Source organism: Lytechinus pictus, chromosome 10 (genome assembly GCF_037042905.1).
Source record: "Lytechinus pictus isolate F3 Inbred chromosome 10, Lp3.0, whole genome shotgun sequence".
NCBI lineage: Eukaryota > Metazoa > Echinodermata > Echinoidea > Temnopleuroida > Toxopneustidae > Lytechinus > Lytechinus pictus.
This window is the reverse complement of record NC_087254.1, coordinates 32,009,890-32,029,070: the sequence shown is the minus strand read 5'-3', so window position 1 is coordinate 32,029,070 and position 19,181 is coordinate 32,009,890. Positions and strand designations below refer to the sequence as shown.

The following is a 19,181-nucleotide window of genomic DNA, read 5'->3' as shown; positions in this document are numbered from 1 at the left end:
TTGAAAAGTTTCGTTTCGCGATTCCATAATAATTTCCATACATGACATGAAAATCAAGAAATTTGACAAGCCCGATTTGGAGATAAAGTGGGAACAAAATTTGGCAATAAAAATAAATAAAGTAAAATCTGACGAATATAATAGGTGATCTGTCATATTCATGACAGACCACCTAAAAAGGAAAAAAAAAAAAGTCAGGCAAGGTTTGAACCACCGACCCCTGCTTTATCAGTCAGGTGCGTTATCCAGTCGACCACAATGTTTCCGACAGACGGCACACGCAAACCAGGAAACATATTGTCAATGTAAATTTTTGCAAGTAGAAAATTGGCATGATGACAAACCTCTACAAGTTCTAGTTTTGAGAATAGTACAAGCTTTAAACTGATACAATGGACATATTGTCTAAAGGGTACATTCTAAGCTAAAAGATATTGAAAATTTGGCGAGAAATAACCAATATTTACGGAATTAGAATCAATTTACATGAGTGTGGTGACATCATGAAACAGAAAACGTTAATTTTTAGTTCCGACGCCATTTTGATGACGTCACAATGTTTTTAAGGGTCAAATGTGGCATGAAATCATATTTCCTTTTCATACTCTATTCGAATAGGGAAAAAAAATTGGGGGTCAACGGACTCCCTGAAGAGCTACAGTGAATTTTATATAGGCATATTTTTGCCCACTTATGACTTATTTTGCGAGTTTGCACGCGCGTGTAATGCAAATTTGAATGGACGCGCATTCCCGTATTATTGGTCGTAAGAGGCTGAATGAGGTATCAAATTAATCAGAAGATAATGGACAATGGACAGACATAAAATAAATGACGACTCGAAGATGCATACCGATGGTAGGTGCAAGAACGCGCACGCATACCTGTGCGCGTGCAAATTCTTGACATGCTCAAAATGACCTGAAACGTACCCAAACTTGACCACGGTTGATTTGGGGAATTTTTAAATTTTGACGCGCGCGTACGTGCGCGTCGTGACCTTTGCATGACCTCTGATGACATGTCCTGATGACCTGTCACCTGAACTTGATATGATGCAAATATGGATGATTTTTTATGATTAGTTGCGATGATATGATCAATAATTTATTTTTACAAAATGGCGCCTAGATGACGTCATCATGATTTGATAACCTTGAAAAGTTTCGTTTCGCGATTCCATAATAATTTCCATACATGACATGAAAATCAAGAAATTTGACAAGCCCGATTTGGAGATAAAGTGGGAACAAAATTTGGCAATAAAAATAAATAAAGTAAAATCTGACGAATATAATAGGTGATCTGTCATATTCATGACAGACCACCTAAAAAGGAAAAAAAAAAAAGTCAGGCAAGGTTTGAACCACCGACCCCTGCTTTATCAGTCAGGTGCGTTATCCAGTCGACCACAATGTTTCCGACAGACGGCACACGCAAACCAGGAAACATATTGTCAATGTAAATTTTTGCAAGTAGAAAATTGGCATGATGACAAACCTCTACAAGTTCTAGTTTTGAGAATAGTACAAGCTTTAAACTGATACAATGGACATATTGTCTAAAGGGTACATTCTAAGCTAAAAGATATTGAAAATTTGGCGAGAAATAACCAATATTTACGGAATTAGAATCAATTTACATGAGTGTGGTGACATCATGAAACAGAAAACGTTAATTTTTAGTTCCGACGCCATTTTGATGACGTCACAATGTTTTTAAGGGTCAAATGTGGCATGAAATCATATTTCCTTTTCATACTCTATTCGAATAGGGAAAAAAAATTGGGGGTCAACGGACTCCCTGAAGAGCTACAGTGAATTTTATATAGGCATATTTTTGCCCACTTATGACTTATTTTGCGAGTTTGCACGCGCGTGTAATGCAAATTTGAATGGACGCGCATTCCCGTATTATTGGTCGTAAGAGGCTGAATGAGGTATCAAATTAATCAGAAGATAATGGACAATGGACAGACATAAAATAAATGACGACTCGAAGATGCATACCGATGGTAGGTGCAAGAACGCGCACGCATACCTGTGCGCGTGCAAATTCTTGACATGCTCAAAATGACCTGAAACGTACCCAAACTTGACCACGGTTGATTTGGGGAATTTTTAAATTTTGACGCGCGCGTACGTGCGCGTCGTGACCTTTGCATGACCTCTGATGACATGTCCTGATGACCTGTCACCTGAACTTGATATGATGCAAATATGGATGATTTTTTATGATTAGTTGCGATGATATGATCAATAATTTATTTTTACAAAATGGCGCCTAGATGACGTCATCATGATTTGATAACCTTGAAAAGTTTCGTTTCGCGATTCCATAATAATTTCCATACATGACATGAAAATCAAGAAATTTGACAAGCCCGATTTGGAGATAAAGTGGGAACAAAATTTGGCAATAAAAATAAATAAAGTAAAATCTGACGAATATAATAGGTGATCTGTCATATTCATGACAGACCACCTAAATAGTATTTTACTGATGAGTTTAGACAAGATATCAGCAAATCTATTTAGATTTAGATTTTCTATGCATGTATCTTCATCTTAATGTATGATACTGTAATTTAATTTGCTTTTTATTCAAGGTAGGAGCTTACAAGGTTTGAATGTGACATTCTGTTGCAGAGGGCAATAAACAAGTTTTGATTGAATTAATGGCAAAGCAATTAAGACCGTTATTGAATTATCCTCAAATTGGTCGTGGATCAAGATTTTCACTCATATGCATACACAGTATGATTTTAAATTAGGACATCATTTTCTAAATCATGCACATAATTTGAGATACTTCTGATTAGAATTCAGTACAAGTTCAGTGATAGTATTTAATTTTAATTGATGGTATTTGTAATTGTCATTGAGTATCATTTTTATACAAGGCAAGAAGGCATAGATAACTGTGCAATCAATTTATGAAGTTTCTATAATAAAATTTGATAGTATTTTTAATTTGTTTGACGTGACATTGCAACAGAGGAAAACAAATTAAGTGGATTGCTAGATGATGAAAAGTAGCTCCTTTGAATTTGAAAGCAGTTTATGTTAAAATAGGTACAATTTATTGGACTTTAAAAGAAAAGCAGTCTGCATTTTGCATTACTTGCACTTTTCTCTCATAATCCTCTTCATCTTGTTTTTTTTTTACCTCCCCATATCTGCATCTCTTCATTTAAATATTTTCTCACTTTTCCACTTCTTTTCATTTCTTTGCTTCCTCTGCTCATTTTCTGTATGTCTTGTTCTTCCTTCTCTGCATTTCTCCCTTTCTTTCCACTTCTCTTTCCCTGTCTCTTATACTGTCTCTCCTGTACTTTAACTCAGTCTCAATCTGCTCTTTCCATTTCTAGTTTTTCACCCTCACCTGACCTGAACCTACTTGTAATTGTCATGGCGTTCGCCGAAAACTAGGTTCACAAAATTGGATCAGCTGAGACTAATAATAGCACATAAGAAGATATGATTTTATTTAGGCTGCACTTTCATATATTCAATAGCTGGGAAATGAAACAGTGGCTTCGGGATGTGTTTATTGAAATGCTGCATGTCTGCGTTGTCTTGTACACTTTTCATTTATCTACAAGCACTTTGCAAGGTTGATGACTTAACCGTTTTCATGTTTTGTGACGTGTGATAAAGTAGGCAATATGGATTGTGTTCGCATACATCAGATTTATTGACAATGCGGTGTCATCAATCAATCCCTCATATAAGTTTTGCCAATAATATGAATTTGTCTATTCTGCAGCGTTGATTTCAAGCACGTTCCCTTCATTAATGTTGCATTTGCAGTATTAATGTGCACAAATATCCTTTTATGTTTAGTGTAATAATGATGTAACTAAAAACCACAGTAATATAAATACACTATGATTGGAAAATTACTTGTATCACCATGCCTCTAGGCATGTTCAGACTGTCTCAAAGTTTGAGAATATATTCTATGATTGGGGAATTTACACTGATCAGAAATTACCAGGTATGCCAACGTGAAAGCAAAATACTTGTAATATTCCTGAAAGTTTAGTCAGAATCTCTATACCAATCACCTGCACATTTCATACTGTACTTCCCTTACACCATATTTTACTGCCTTTCACAACTCAAAGGGGAAGTTCGCCCTGAAGAAAAGCTTGTTGTAAAAATAGCAGAAAAAATGATTAAAAATATTGAAGGATTGAGGAAAATCTATCAAAGATTAATAAAGTTATTAGAATTTTAAGTTTTGGATTTGTGACGTCATAAAAGAGCAGCTGCCTCATATGTTATGTAATATAAAATGCATAAATTTCACTTTTTTTAATGGTACCTGATGACTTATTTTTGTTTTATTTTCATGATCGGGTGTGAAATGATTTGTCTATTGATATACAATAGGTAGAGTAAAAATCATTTTCAATTTTCTGAGAAAATGACATTTATTTTTAACCATACACTATAATTATGTAGGAATGCTGCTCGCATATGATGTCACAAATCAAATAATTGAAATTCTAATAATTTTTAAATTTTTGATGGATTTTTCTCAAACCTTCGGCAATATTTTTATTATTTTTTCTGCTATTTTTAGAATGAACGTTTTGTCAGGGTGAACTTCCCCTTTAAGCTAAGCTCAACGGGGATGAGTTTACTGTGAAAGGGGTATTTAGGTGGAATGACCATGAGTTCCCAAGATCAAAAGCGACACATCACTTTGGACCTTTTCAGCTTTGATCTACTTGATTCCATGGTAGCGATCGTTCTTTAAAAGTAGGCCGTACATTACTGGAAATAGAGGACAGACATGCAGTCTCCCCGCAGCGTAATCTATTGATTAAGGGAGAAGTGGAGGGAGGTTTAGATTTTCATCTGGTCCCAGATAAATCTGTTCGAATGTCAAGAATTGGAGCAGGATAGTTTTTGAACAGGTTTATTGATCAATTGGAGCTGGAATGGCATTGAACGGTGATGTCTAGACACTAGATATTTTGAGAGTAGCCAAAAAAGGCACAGGCACATTTTATATATTGACTTCAGAGAATAGTGTGTCAAGTGGAATCTCCAACTTAATTTATTGATAGAGATTATGATGAGAATAGTGATAGTGAAGACAGTAGGAGTTGCTATGATGATGATAATGATGATCGATAACGGTGATGGTGATGATGATGATGATAATGATGATAATGATGACGATGATGATGGTGGTGGTGATGGTGATGATGTTGATGATGATGGTGATGGTGGTAATGTAATGATGATGATGATGAGGAGGAGAAGGAGTATAAAATTGATCATTGTGATTGACACCGTTGTGTTAGTGATGAGTTGAAGATGAAGATAAAGAAAAAAAGGGTATGTACACACTTATTTTTACATCAGGGAAGCATTGTGTATATGATATACAGGGTTTTATAAAAGATTTCATAAACGTATGTTGCATGATGGACATCTGACTGCCACAAGAATAGACTCATAATTATAGTGTGTACATGGCCACTATTTGTTGACCTTTGGTTTTCAGACCTCCCTTCTAATTATGTCTTATTTCATATAGATCGGCACGCATTATAATGTTGCAAATAAGAATGTGAAGAAAGATGTGTTTCCTTTTTTCTTCAGCAGCAACCGAAGGTCCAGCAGCGTCCCCCGCTCATCCACAGTAGAAGTTTTGCTCCCGCTAGTATGGTCTTTGATTATGAAGATGATGAAGAATCAGTCGATCCAACGCAATTCTTTTCTCCAGGAGTGGTAAGAATGCATGATTAGATGTTTTACTGTTGTGTATATATATGTTTAATAGTATGTTCTGCTGTGCAGTTAGAAGTGTTCTATGCCATATTGTGCATAAAACTCTCATTATTTTGGGAAGCCTAAGTTTATGGTAGAGTTAACACTACTTACAACTTTATAAATTGTGGTATTCAAGCAATTTTTCTTGAAGGGTACAGCTTTGACAATATTTTATTAGGATTGAATAGGAAAAAAGGAATAAACTTTCAACAACAAATTTCATCACTTTTTCTTTCATTCAGGCTCCTGAAAAGGTAAAGTTTAGAAGTCATGAGTACCTCATTTTATTTTAGAATAAATTATTATTTTTGTGTTGGTTTCTCATTGTTTTTTTTTTTGCTTGTGATTATTTTCTGCATGACAATTTATGATGGACATAAGGGTGATAGTTTATCACTGAAGATCCTGCCTGAGTTTCAGGTCATATAACCAAGGTCAAAAGTCATTTAGAGTCAACGAACTGTGATGTTGGGGGTATAATTTGTGGAATTGTCATAACTTTGAAATTTAATGGATCTAGTTCATGAAACTTAGGGTGTGTTTATGCTTCCATTGCGAGTACAGAATCAGCGTTTTCAAACGTCGATTCAAAATAATAATAATAATAATAATAATATGCAACATTTATATAGCGCTTAATACAAATGTTTCTAAGCGCTGCATACTATTACCCCGGCTTTAGCACGGCTACCCTGATCGGGCGCATCGAGCATTAAAGGAATTTCAAAACGCCGATCGTAAACGTGGTTCTGGGAGTGCTGTTTATGCTTAACTTTTCAGAGGCGAAATCACGATCTCCAGCTGGCTTCGCATCGTAATTTTCATTGAGCAGGAAAGCGAGGTCAAATTGGGCGTGCCGTTTTTCGAAAGTTTTTTTTTAACGAGTGTTGTTATGGGGAAGGTACGTCGACTGTTAAATAAACATCAAACAATTTCCGATATTTTAGTCATTGCATGGAGCTTCTTGATATAGCCATATAATTTCCACCATGGTGAGGATAATAGTAAGAAAAAATAAAGAATATTAAGTATACAAAATAATAAAATATATTTACTTGTTATTGCTACTGGGGCATCTGGCGATGTCTCCTCATTATAACTCATGTTCCAGGTTTTTTGTGTGTAAATCCCTCAATGTTCATCGTGATGACAAATTGGAAGAGTAATACTAACATGCAAAACAAGGGAGATGAGAGGTAATTCCGTGGAGGTAACATGCGACCATGGAGCAATGCGACTGTATTTGCCCGCGGATTTTCATCTCACCGGAAGCATGTACCAAATGACGTCATTTAAACACGTTTACGATCGTGGTTCTGTTTATACTTCCCCAGAAAGCCTGATTCTGGTCAAACGACGTTTACAAACGCACCTTTTTTGTGAGTTTACGATCGGCGTTTTGAAACAGCGTTTAAATGAAAGTGAGCATGGACGCAACCGTGTTTTGGACTAATCACGTTTGGAAACGCTGATTCTGGCCTGAAAAGTGGAAGCATAAACACGGCCTTAGACATAAGAGCAATTAAGTTTCCCTGAACATCCTGTGCGAGTTTCAGGTCACATGACCAAGGTCAAAGGTAATTTAGGGTCAACAAACTTTGATGTTGGTGGTATTTGTGGCATTGTCATCATAACTTTAAAATGATATAGATCTAGTTTATGAAACTTGGGACATAAGATTAACCATGTATCCCTCAATAACTTGTGACCAAAATGAAAGGTCATTTAGGGTCAATGAACTTTGGCAGTGTTGGGGGGTATTTGTCGAATTGGCATCATAACTTGGAAAGTTTATGGATCTATGCATGTAGTTCATGAAACGTAGACATAAGGGTAATCAAGTATGAATGATTGATTTGCACATGTCTTAGGTCACATGATCATGGTCAAAGGTCATGTTGGGTCAATGGACATAATATTTTATTATCATATGAGTGTTTTCTTTTGAGAATAATTGTTTAATAGCTGTTTTCGAAGTCAGCACTGCTGCTCTATCGAATCACGTAATACAGGCGAGACTGCCAGAGGCGTTGCACTTGTTACATACATCAATGATGAACATTGTATTCAGTTGCCCTCTTTCTGGTACCTAAATTTTGAAAGATGCTCAATGCTGCTTTGTTTTGATGGCAGTGCTAACCATGAAAACCTACAATTGTTGGTGGCTTATTGTAAACCATTTAATGCAGGGTTCTGACTGATATGTTTGGAGTATCTGTTTGAATTTCATTTTCTAAGTTTGTTATGTTATGGTATGTTTATGATTTTAGAATGATTGTATGCAATGTCAGCATGATTCTGATTCTTTTGTGTTTTGCAATGTGCTTGGTTTCTCCCCTCCCTTCCCTGCCCCTCTTCCTCCCCTCCCCATCCCTGTCCGCTGCCCTCCCTTTCCTACTATTTTTCTTGTCCATAAATCCAAATTGTCTATCCATTTCATAATTCTTTTTCATACCTTGTCTGAGAACATGCCCACTTCTTAACTCACTCCTTTCTCTTTCTTACATTTCTCCATCTTTTACATTCGATGATGTAAAATTCTTCCTGTTCTGTCAATCATTCCTATTATTTCTGTCCCTGTCTATTCTCCTTTTTTTATTCTTTGTCCTTTTTTTTTCCTCTTCATTTTGTTCTCTTTCTTTTACACCCATCTCTTATGGTCTCTCTTCTCTATTGCTCTCACTTCTCTCCTCTCTTCTTATGCAATTTCTTTTTTTGAATTTTTGAATTTTTATCCCTTTCTTTGATTATCATATGTGCTATTCTATCCTCCAATTGCCTACCCCTCTAATCCTATCCTATCCTCTAATTAATGTCCTGCATGGTATGTATCCTACCCCTCCCCATCCTGCATCTGTCCTGCCTGTACACCCCATTCCCTGACCAACCATCCAGCTTTCTGATGAACTCAATGACGAGGTATTCTTTGACTTCTCACCGAAGGCCCAGAGGAGAGCCCGGCCCCCAACTGCAGAGCATCCCCCTCCACTGCCACCGGGTCGGCGGCTGGAGTCTGACGAGGCCAGCGAGTACGAGGAGATTCGCGACAGGGTGCCAGGCAGCGAAGATAGGTTTCGGCAGTTGCCCCATCCGCCACCCAGACTCGGATTTGATGAAGTCGACCTGGGTAGGTGCTCTCGTAGTGCATACATTCACATTGAAGTGAAATACCTTTTTCCACCAAGTAATGATGGTGTTAGGGCTAAGGGTATAGGCAGAGAAAATAATACTGCTGACATTATTATCTGGCCCTTTGGGCCTGATGAGCTTATGCCGTGGCGTGTCGTCTGTCCGCAATTTCAAAATGCTTATACTTCGTCATTTCAAGTCCAATTTCAATTCTGTTTGCCTTATATGATAGCAATAGGTGGGGGATTCAAAACTTCTACACATAATTTCAAAACTCATTAAATATGCTAATTTATGTGCATTTTTAAAAATAAAAAAAAAAAGCTTCTTTATTTGTTGACCGATTTTGATTTTTTTGCTTCCTTCTGGAAGAACTTCATAAGGTTCACCAAACTTCTACACAGAATTTTGAAATGTTGACTAGAAATTTGTTTTATACTAATTTATGTGTATTTTTACAAAATGTTACTTCTTAATTTGATGACCGAGTTTGATTTTTTTCTTCCATCTGGTAGAGCTACATGAGGGTCACCAAACTTCCACACAGAATTGTCAAATTTTGACTAGAAAAATATTTATGCTAATATATGCAAAATGTATTCATAAAATCACAAAAAATGCTTTTTCTTCTCCATTTGTTGCTTAATTTCAATTTTGTTTGCTTTATGTGATAGCTCTAGGTGGGGATGCAAAATTTCTACACAGAATTTTTGGAACTCAATAAATATGCTAATTTATGCATATTTTTCAAAACTCCAAAAAATGCTTATTTATTTGTTGACTGAATTTGATTTTTTTTTGTTCCATCTGAGAGCTACACGAGGTTCACCAAGGTTCTACACAGAATCTATAAATTCTGACTAGAAAATTATTCATGCTAATTTATAAAAAAAAATTTCATAAATCACAAAAAATTCTTCTTTGTCATTTCTTAATTCTGTTTCCTCAATTTATGTCACCAATGTAATTCACTACAGTGTCAACTGGGCTGAAATTAAAAATTGTGTTAAATTTTCTTGCAAGATGCAGACTTATACAGAATTATTAAAGCATCTGTGTATAGTTGTGGCAAAGAATCAATATTTTAATGCATGCATAATTTTAATAATTAGATTAATCAATTTTTTGCACTTTACCATGCTTCCCTCATCCTGATACTACATGTATCAGAATGATGGTTGAATGAATTTGAATTGGTTGAAAAATAGCACATTCGCATCATGATGCGAAACACATGCTTGTGAAACCCGACAGGTTTAATTCCATTCTGTGTATATTCTTTATTGTAATTATTTCTCTCATTGATATCTACAGACTTCTATAGAATTATTAAAGCATGTGTATCCACGTGTAGATGGTTTTGGCAAAGATTTGATGATATGAATCGATGCGGTTTACATTTCATGCAGCCGCCGTCCTTCATTATCATGAGAGGCTTGTGTGGGTCAACCATTTATTCTGAAGACATACAAGATAGCATGGGCTACATACAAGTGAGAATAACAAAATGAAAAAAAATCATGTGAACAGTGAATCCTTAGCACAGGAAAGGAGTAGAATTAATCAGTAGAACAGAAGTGAGGTCCCAGGAATTCTCCAGTGAGGTTTGTAATAATTTTGGAAGAGAAATACTGTCATTATATGGTGTTGATTAATTCCAACCTTAGTACCCTTGGTACCATAGTTTTCACCTGTTGTTTTGTTTGGTTCTCATCCATGCAGCAGGAAGACCACCCTACAGGAGGGAATACCCTGATGAAGATGATATGTATGCCATGCCTGATCTTCCAGATGTCTACAGGAGAGAGCCCTCTGCTGGGGATCCCTTGGACTCCAGAACAAATAGTGTGTTACAAGACATGATGTGAGCTTACATCTATTAAGTTTCCGAGTTTTTTTCCACATTTCAACCCAAAAAAAATATTTGAAAAATTTTAGCTTATCAAATCATTACACTAATATATATATAAAGTAATTTACAAAATTGATTCAGTAGATAAGTGTTCTACAAACGTAAAGAATACGACGTTCAATATAAAAGTGTGGTGGGATCAAAATAAATTGATCAAAACCTCAAAGATTGACCCTTTAAAATCATTGTATCACCATAATATGGTGATATGGATCCGACACAAATTATTGTCAAAAAGGTCAAAAGATACATGTCACAGCGTATCTTTTGACCAGAATCTTCAAATTCGAAACTATGTCATTTTCTGAGATTTTTTTTTGGGGGGGTTGCTTTTTTTTATACTAAAATTGATAAAAACTCTTTATCTATAAAAAAATTAGGTAAATTTAGTTGATAAAAAGATTATAAAATGTGTCTTGTTGGAAAGAAAAAGACACAAATGTGAAGTAGTGTGTGTAGGTGTAAAAAACCCCACTTTATTATCAAGTGAGTTGTTTGTTGTGCTCCTTTCCTTCTTCACTAAATATCTGACCTTGTTATGAACTTCTAGCTTTCTCCAGTGCCCACCCACTTCTGTCAAGCTGCCTTTTACATATTGATCCATTTTCCTCCTTAAAAACTATGAGCATTGTCTGTATGCCCTCAGTAGTCAACACTGCAAGTTGTTAAGATTTCATAAGCAATCAACATCCAATGCTTCCAACCAAATTTTCTCATCATTTCCCGACAGACCCACCGGTATTGGGTGGCGGAAACCCAAGACAGAGGAGCGCTTCAAGATCCCACCCATCGTGCCTGTCCCCGAGGACCTACCAGACGGTGGCAAACCCCTGCGTCGCACCAAGATCAGGGAACAGATCATGGACATGGCAATGGACAACGCGGACAGGAGAGAGATCGGCAAGGGTCTGGTGGGAAGGGTGCTCAACAGGAGATACAGGTCCAAGAGAATGGACAGCTACGTCCAGAAACAGATAGAGGAGATTGAAGATCATAGGTAAGTGAGAAGGGCATGTCTCCAGTGATGCAATATCATATTCTGTGGGTAGAATGTAGGGAAGCGTTTTGGTTTAGTGGTTTTCATTCTTATCTCTCAATCTGAAGGTCATGGGTTCAGTTATCTCACACTACATTCATTGTTCTTCTGCAAGAAGTTTGCCCACAGCACTGCATTATGGTGGAGTAAATTGATGACTAGTGGGACTTTTTCCCTTGAAAGGGCTGTGTGAGTGAAAAGAGGCATTACATTGGAGCATTTTGAGACTTTAGGGGCCAGTTCCACAAGAGTTGTAATTTGTTTGAATCAAAGTGACCTTTAGATTGGTCTTAACTCTCTTCTCTTGCTCAAGTACAGAATAGAGATCAATCTCAGTTTGTGTTGAATCAGTCCCAACTCTGTAATAAGTCTTCCTATTACCTTGTTTCTACTGTCATGTGATCCACTATGAATGCCACGATTGGCCTTTCGTAGTTGATTGCGAAAAATTTGATCAATATGATTGCCACATTGGATCTGATGCGATCTGATACAATCTGATACGGTCACTATAATTACTTTACGATTGAGACTATTGTTTCAATCAATCATGAGCCAAATTGTGACAGTGGAAACTGTGTATAAACAGTACCTTGCTATATGCATGTATGACTAGTTATTGAGTATTTTCAAATGCTTGAGGTGTAGGAAGGGTTGTCTTGGGGCAGAGATCAAAGTAGGCTATGGAGACTATGAAAACATCACTATCAGATATTCTTTTCAAAATGGGAGTCTACTTCTTGTGTAGTAGAAAATGATGATGAAAATGGACTTACTGTTTTAGGGAAATAGTTCGCAGAGATGCAAAATTCATCAAGACAGTGAAATGCACGTTGTACAGCCTTTTTAGAATAGTTGTTTTCTCTCTCTCTCCCTCCCTTTCAACTCTGCGTTTAGTCGACCTTACTTCACCTATTGGGTAACTACAGTACAGATAGCCATCATGATAGTATCTCTTGCCTTCTACGGATTTGCTCCCATCGGCTTTAGTTATACACAAAAAACAGGAGTGGTAAGTTTTGGTTTGAATGTCCTTTCTAGTATTTCAAGTAAAGATTGTAGTGGGAAGTAGAAATGGAAAGTAGTGATAAAATTATATCTTTGAAGGTTTGCATGTTGGTTAAAATAAGGTTCACCATGTGGTTAGTCCCGAATGGACCCATTTGACTGGGTAGAATTGACATGAAAATGTGCAGTTGATAGTGAGATATTTTTTCCAATCCCAACAACCCTTTCCTAGACTTTGTATACGTAATAGATGTGTTAGAGTCTTTGCTGGTGATAAATTTTTGCCATAATTTTAATACCATTGATTAGTACTATTTTTTCATAAAAAAACTTATACTTGATTTAACTTGATTTTACATTTGTAATGATACTATAATGAATGGCTTTTAATGATTTGTTTTGAGCTGATATTCAGTATGGTTTATTGTCACTCTCATTCTCTGTACAGGTCTTACAATCTAATTTAGTGATGGAAACAGTAGGTTACAAGGAACCAGATAACTTCTGGATCGGTCCAAGACCGGTAGGTGCAAACATTTCATCTTCTGGATTTCAAAATCATCGGCCCATTTCATAGAGGTTTACAACTATCTTAACTTGCGATTATTGTAACCACCATTGAAACCTTTATTGTGATTGGCTGCTGAGCCTTATTATCATGGCAGTTGCCATTATGGTAAAGTTACAATAGTTGTAAATTTTCATGAAACAGGACCCTAGTTGTAGTAATGTATTTAATGCTTGAATCCCACTTCCCTATCTCATAAAATGAAGCCACTAGATGCCACCTTAACCCTCAAGACACTGGGATATGGGATATATGATAAGGCTGATTCCCAAGATCTTGGCTATTCATTACACTGCACTATACTTACCTGTATTTATCAGCTTCTTGCTACTCATCACTTACAGTATAGCGGGTAAAAATGACTGAGGAGAAACTTAGAGATACCAGGAAATATCCTTTGTTGTGCAGGAAACCCTTTCCTGCGCTTAGAGCACCTCACCCCAACATAACCAACCATACTTTCTCTTCCATCACTGAACAACCATCGGAATACCAGTTTCTGATTTGTACAACACCATCATAATCCAGAAAGAAAATTATGACATGACTCTTCCTACGTAGGTCCCTATAATGAAAATGTTATCTTATTTTTAAGTTTTTATATTGAAATGGGTTCCAGATTTCCAGATGTCATACTTCCATTGTAACTTTTTATTTATATAATCATATTGGTATAAAATTCTTTATTTACAGCAATTTTCATTCGATTTTGAGTATTTTCATAATTTTCTATCTACAGAGTTTTTCATTTGAGTAGAAGAGTATTTATATAATTCATTGTTTTCATAATTTTTCATTTGATTTCGTAGTGTTTTTATTTCACCGACTCCAAGCAGAATAATAACCACTTTGTCTGTATATCTACAAAACGCATTAATGGTCATAACATCACAACAACTATTTGATTATCTTCATTTGCAGGCGGATTTAATACATTTAGGTGCCAAGTTTTCCCCATGTATGCATCGAGATGAACAAGTATTTGCTACCATTGAAGATGCAAAAGCAGTTGAAAACATGACAGGGTGCTGTATACGAACGGATAACGCAGGTTGTGTGCAGACGTCTTATGAACAATGTTCAGTAAGTGGCAGACATGATGTTTTTTTATCATTTGTAAACTAGTTGGTATCCAGGAACCAAGCTGGTCCCTGATAATGGTTTATTGACTTTTTGAGGATTTGGGGGGAAATGTCATAAAGTCTCTGGCTAGTAACTTCAATCACAAAATTGCTCTTAGCCAATGGCAGCTCAAAAATAATCATGTAGTTTATAATAGTTGGCACTGGGAATCACCAACATAGAGCTTCATGAAATTATTGCTAGAATTCTATGAGTTATATACCCCTTTCCTAATCAGTCATTTCATTTATTTGCTTTATCTCTTCTAGACTTGTTCTCCAATTGTGTTATTGCTTGCTCATTTTGGGGGTAATTGTAACTTTCATAGAAATGATACAGTTTGTAGTTTTGTTTTTGCATAGTTGTTTAGAGAGGGTTAACTTGAATCACATAAATTATGATCTTTGTCTTTAATATGCAGTTAACCCCTGTGTTCATCACCATACAACTAACTTAAATTAGCAACAAGATCAAAGATATTGCAGATTGAGTGTTTTACTTTTCTTATTAAATATTTATTTTCTAGACGAGATTTGCCATGTTCTCCAAGTGGACCCCTAGTAGACCTGATCCTAGTGAACAAAGAACATCAGGACCTGTATGTGGGCAAGATCCAAGGTTAGTTCATTAATTATGATGATGATGGTGGTGGTGGTGAAAATGATATGATGATGATGGTGTGCGAAGATGACCTGTGTGTGAGCAAGATCAAAGCTTAACTCATTAATTATGATGGTGGTGGTGATGATGATGATAGTGGTGGTGGTGGTGGGGGTTGTGATGGTGGTGGAGATGATATGATGATGTGCAAATATGAGTACCTGTATGTGGGTGATATCCAAGGTTAGCTCATTAATTATGATTACGATGATGGTGGTGTGGTGGTGATGGTGATGATGGTAGTGATGGTGGTGATGATGATGATGATGATGACGACTAATGTTGCAAAGATGAGGACAGGTTAGCTCATAAACGATGATGATGAGTAGGATGGTAAAGAATAGGAAAATGTTTATAACAATTAATGATGATGACTAATGTTGACAGTGGTGGTGATGATTATGATAATAATGATGACAATGATAATGACAACTATGATGATGTATTTTTGGTCCTATCAGGGAGTGTAAGAGTCCTTCATCGAGACCGCCGTATGAATGGCCAGATGACATCACAAAGTGGCCTGTAAGTCATTGCCTTTTCTGATCTAAATTTCCGGTTCAATTTTTTTAGTCCATATACAAGGGGTCAAATTCAATTGAATCATTTTGTTAGCATTCCTTCTAATGAATAGTTTATGAGAGGAATAAACAATCGACTGTATGTACATATCTGCTAGAAGAATACACAAGTTACATTTCAATTGTTATGATTATGTCATATAATTGAAATCATGTGATTTACTTTATGCTGTATGAGTTGAACATCAGTTGCTCATTCTAACACCTTGTCATTCAGTGTGCTAACAGCAACAAGTTATACATGCAGACATGATTCCAGTAAGGCCACATGAATGAAACATTGATATTGGCTGTATTATTTCTTTAATCTTCCATGTCGAATCTCACCATGAACCATTCTCTCACTTGATCCGCCCTTGATCCATTACAGATCTGCGTGGAACCATTTGATTCTCATAATCAATACCATACAATGTGTGAGGTGACGGGTCGACCATGCTGCATCGGTATACATGGTGAATGTAAGATTGTTAGCCGTGACTACTGTGAATTCGTCAATGGGTTCTTCCATGAAGAGGCCACTCTATGCTCTCAGGTAGGTTAACCCATTGCCTACTGGATTCGGTCAATCTCTCTGTTCAAACTCTATAGGATTGACAGAACTAAGAAGTCAACAAGTTGATTCCAATGTCTAAAAGTTGGCACTCGGATAATATTTGTATTTATTGCTTATTTTAAATAACATTAAGAAATAAAAATCCTACCATTTTTGTCTCGCCTGCATAGCAGAGCGAGACTATAGGCGCCGCTTTTACGACGGCGGCGGCGTCAACATCAAATCTTAACCTAAGGTTAAGTTTTTGAAATGACATCATAACTTAGAAAGTATATGGACCTAGTTCATGAAACTTGGATATAAGGTTAATCAAGTATTACTGAACATCTTGCCTGAGTTTCAGGTCACGTGACCAAGGTCAAAGGTCATATAGGGTCAATGAACTTTGGCCAAGTTGGGGGTATTTGTTGAATTACCATAATAACTTTGAAAATTTATGGATCTAGTTCATGAAACTTGGACATTAGGTTAATCAAGTACCACTGAATATCGTGTGCGAGTTTCAGGTCACATGAGCATGGTCAATGGTCATTTAAGGTCAATGAACTTTGGCCGTTTTGGGGGTATTTGTTAAATTACCATCCTAACTCTGAAAGTTTATTGATCTAGTTCATAAAACTTGGGATATAAGAGTAATCAAGTATCACTGAACATCCCCTGTGAGTTTCAGGTCACATGATCATGGTCAAAGGTCATTAAAGGTCAATAAACTTAGGCCATGTTGGGGTAATTGTTGAATTGCCATCATAACTTTGAAAGTTTATGGATAGAGTGAATGAAATGTGGACATGGGTGTAGTTGACAAGTCTTAAGTCACCGTTCAAATGTCATTTATGGTCAATGAACATGGTATTATGTCATTATATGAATGGTGTTTTTGTGAATGATTATTTTATAGTAGTTTTCAAAGTTAGCACTGCTGCTATACTAAATCGCGTAATGCAGGCGAGACTGCCAGAGGCGTTCCACTTGTTTTAACATAACTTTACAGATTAATGTTCAGACATTTACAGTGGTGCTCAAAAGTTAGTGAACCCCATCTGAAAATGAACATATTTAAAGCATTGAATTCTGTGATGTTTTAGATATGTAATTGTGAAGTCATGTGATAAAATATTATACATTCTATAAAGTTTGTTTCTCTGGGATCGCCAAACTTTGTAGTGTTGCTGTCTCCATTCAACACTCAGCATGAGGGAGTGCATTTTTGTGGTGGGGTTCACTAAAAGAAGAGTGCAGTTGAATCAAATGAGTTTAATTCACCCCAGCCCCTGGCTTTTTCTTATAAAATTTTTTTTTTAAGTACACAACGTAAGTAATGGATTAGATAAGAGTTTGGATAGAATTAAAAGTAATTGAAATGTTATTTTAAACTCTTGTTGATTGAAGTAACAAACAACTTGAGTTTATATCTAGGACTATTAATTGATCTCAGGGATTTTTGATCGATCTTGATCACATCAGGGGTTCGTTTCATAAAGAGTTACAACCTTGCTATTACGTCAGTTACCATGGTAGCAGGGGTAAGCAGCCTATCACAGTAAAGGTTTCCAGGTTTATTACAATAATGACAAAGTTTCTTTATGAAATTGGCCCCTGCTATTTGTTTTCCCCACTGGTTCAATGATGCATAAAGACAGTTCAGAATAGAGGGGCAGGGTAAAAGAATCTTCTGTGTTTTAGAGCTCACTTCTTGACTCTGATCATTGATATTCATATCTACTGCCAATGTCTGTCACTCTCTTTCTATCTCTCCAATTTGTAGGTTTCTTGTGTTGATGATATATGTGGACTGATCAACTTCCTAGATCCTAATTATCCCGATCAGATCTATAGATTATGGCTCTCACTGTTTCTTCATGCTGGGTGAGTATCTGCAATTATATCATGAAAAATGTAGAAATATGAGCATCTGACCCTTTAATGCACAATATCAGAGAAGGTAGGATGATTTATTGGGGGAAAAAACATAAATTTATATTTCATCCTTTAAAAAAAAGAAGGCTGGTCTCATGTTGAGGAAGAAAAACAATATTTTTCTTATTTATCTTTAAATTCAGTTTCACCCCTTGCAGTCAGCATTGTTTTGTTCTATGCATGATACAACCAAATTAGTCAATGAAGCCAATCTGAAAATTGTTTAGAGCGCAGTTGTGTTATAAGCTAATGGCATTGCTCTTGTCTGATCATCAACTCCTTTACATCTCATATTATCGATAAAAATGAGAAGTATTCTCATTGTTGTGATTTATATTTATCCCAATGCTTGTTCTCTCTTGCAGTATCTTTCATTGCGTGCTGAGTTTTATCATGCATATGACAATCCTGAGAGATCTTGAGAAGCTTGCTGGCTGGTTTAGGATAGCTATCATCTATATCTTCAGTGGCATTGGAGGCAACCTTACCAGTGCAATATTCATTCCATACAGGGCTGAGGTAAGACACGTCTCATATCTACTCTTCAAAAGTATGTATACCATAATTCTGTATTAACCACAACTGCCTGTCAATGAAGACCCTTAGTGTGGTTTCCCTTGAATGTTTTTCCCTAATTGAAATATGTATTAAAGGAACCAGTCTGTAGAGTAGAGATCACTTTTCTTGTCATGCATGGTCTTTATACACAGATTCTGCATGTTTTGCTGTTTACTAAATTTTGCTTCTAGAAGGGAAATTCTTTGAGTTTACTTTCACAATTTCATTGCATTTCAATTCGCTTGGATTAAGTATGATATAAATTGAAAATTTCTTGGTTAAAAATAATTTGAATTTTGCAAAATGACATTGATATGCAGGCATCTAGAAAAAAATTCTGAC

The 19,181-nt window shown here is 36.2% G+C and overlaps 1 protein-coding gene across 4 annotated transcripts in view; it reads left to right on the top strand.

The window, feature by feature from the left end:
• The window catches only part of LOC129269484 (inactive rhomboid protein 1-like), a 34,685-nt gene that overhangs the window by 12,154 nt on the left and 3,350 nt on the right, over nt 1-19,181 (top strand). For 2 of the 4 annotated variants that reach the window (XM_064105839.1, XM_064105837.1), the window contains exons 3-14: nt 5,625-5,750; nt 8,688-8,919; nt 10,644-10,785; nt 11,564-11,830; nt 12,767-12,881; nt 13,326-13,400; nt 14,367-14,528; nt 15,094-15,185; nt 15,689-15,752; nt 16,179-16,343; nt 18,130-18,230; nt 18,647-18,800. In XM_064105839.1, coding sequence (XP_063961909.1) covers nt 5,625-5,750; nt 8,688-8,919; nt 10,644-10,785; nt 11,564-11,830; nt 12,767-12,881; nt 13,326-13,400; nt 14,367-14,528; nt 15,094-15,185; nt 15,689-15,752; nt 16,179-16,343; nt 18,130-18,230; nt 18,647-18,800 — 1,695 coding nt within the window. Of the gene's footprint in view, nt 1-5,621; nt 5,751-8,687; nt 8,920-10,643; nt 10,786-11,563; nt 11,831-12,766; nt 12,882-13,325; nt 13,401-14,366; nt 14,529-15,093; nt 15,186-15,688; nt 15,753-16,178; nt 16,344-18,129; nt 18,231-18,646; nt 18,801-19,181 lie in introns of all 4 variants that reach the window. The other 2 variants (XM_064105838.1, XM_064105836.1) reach the window with 1 other exon arrangement.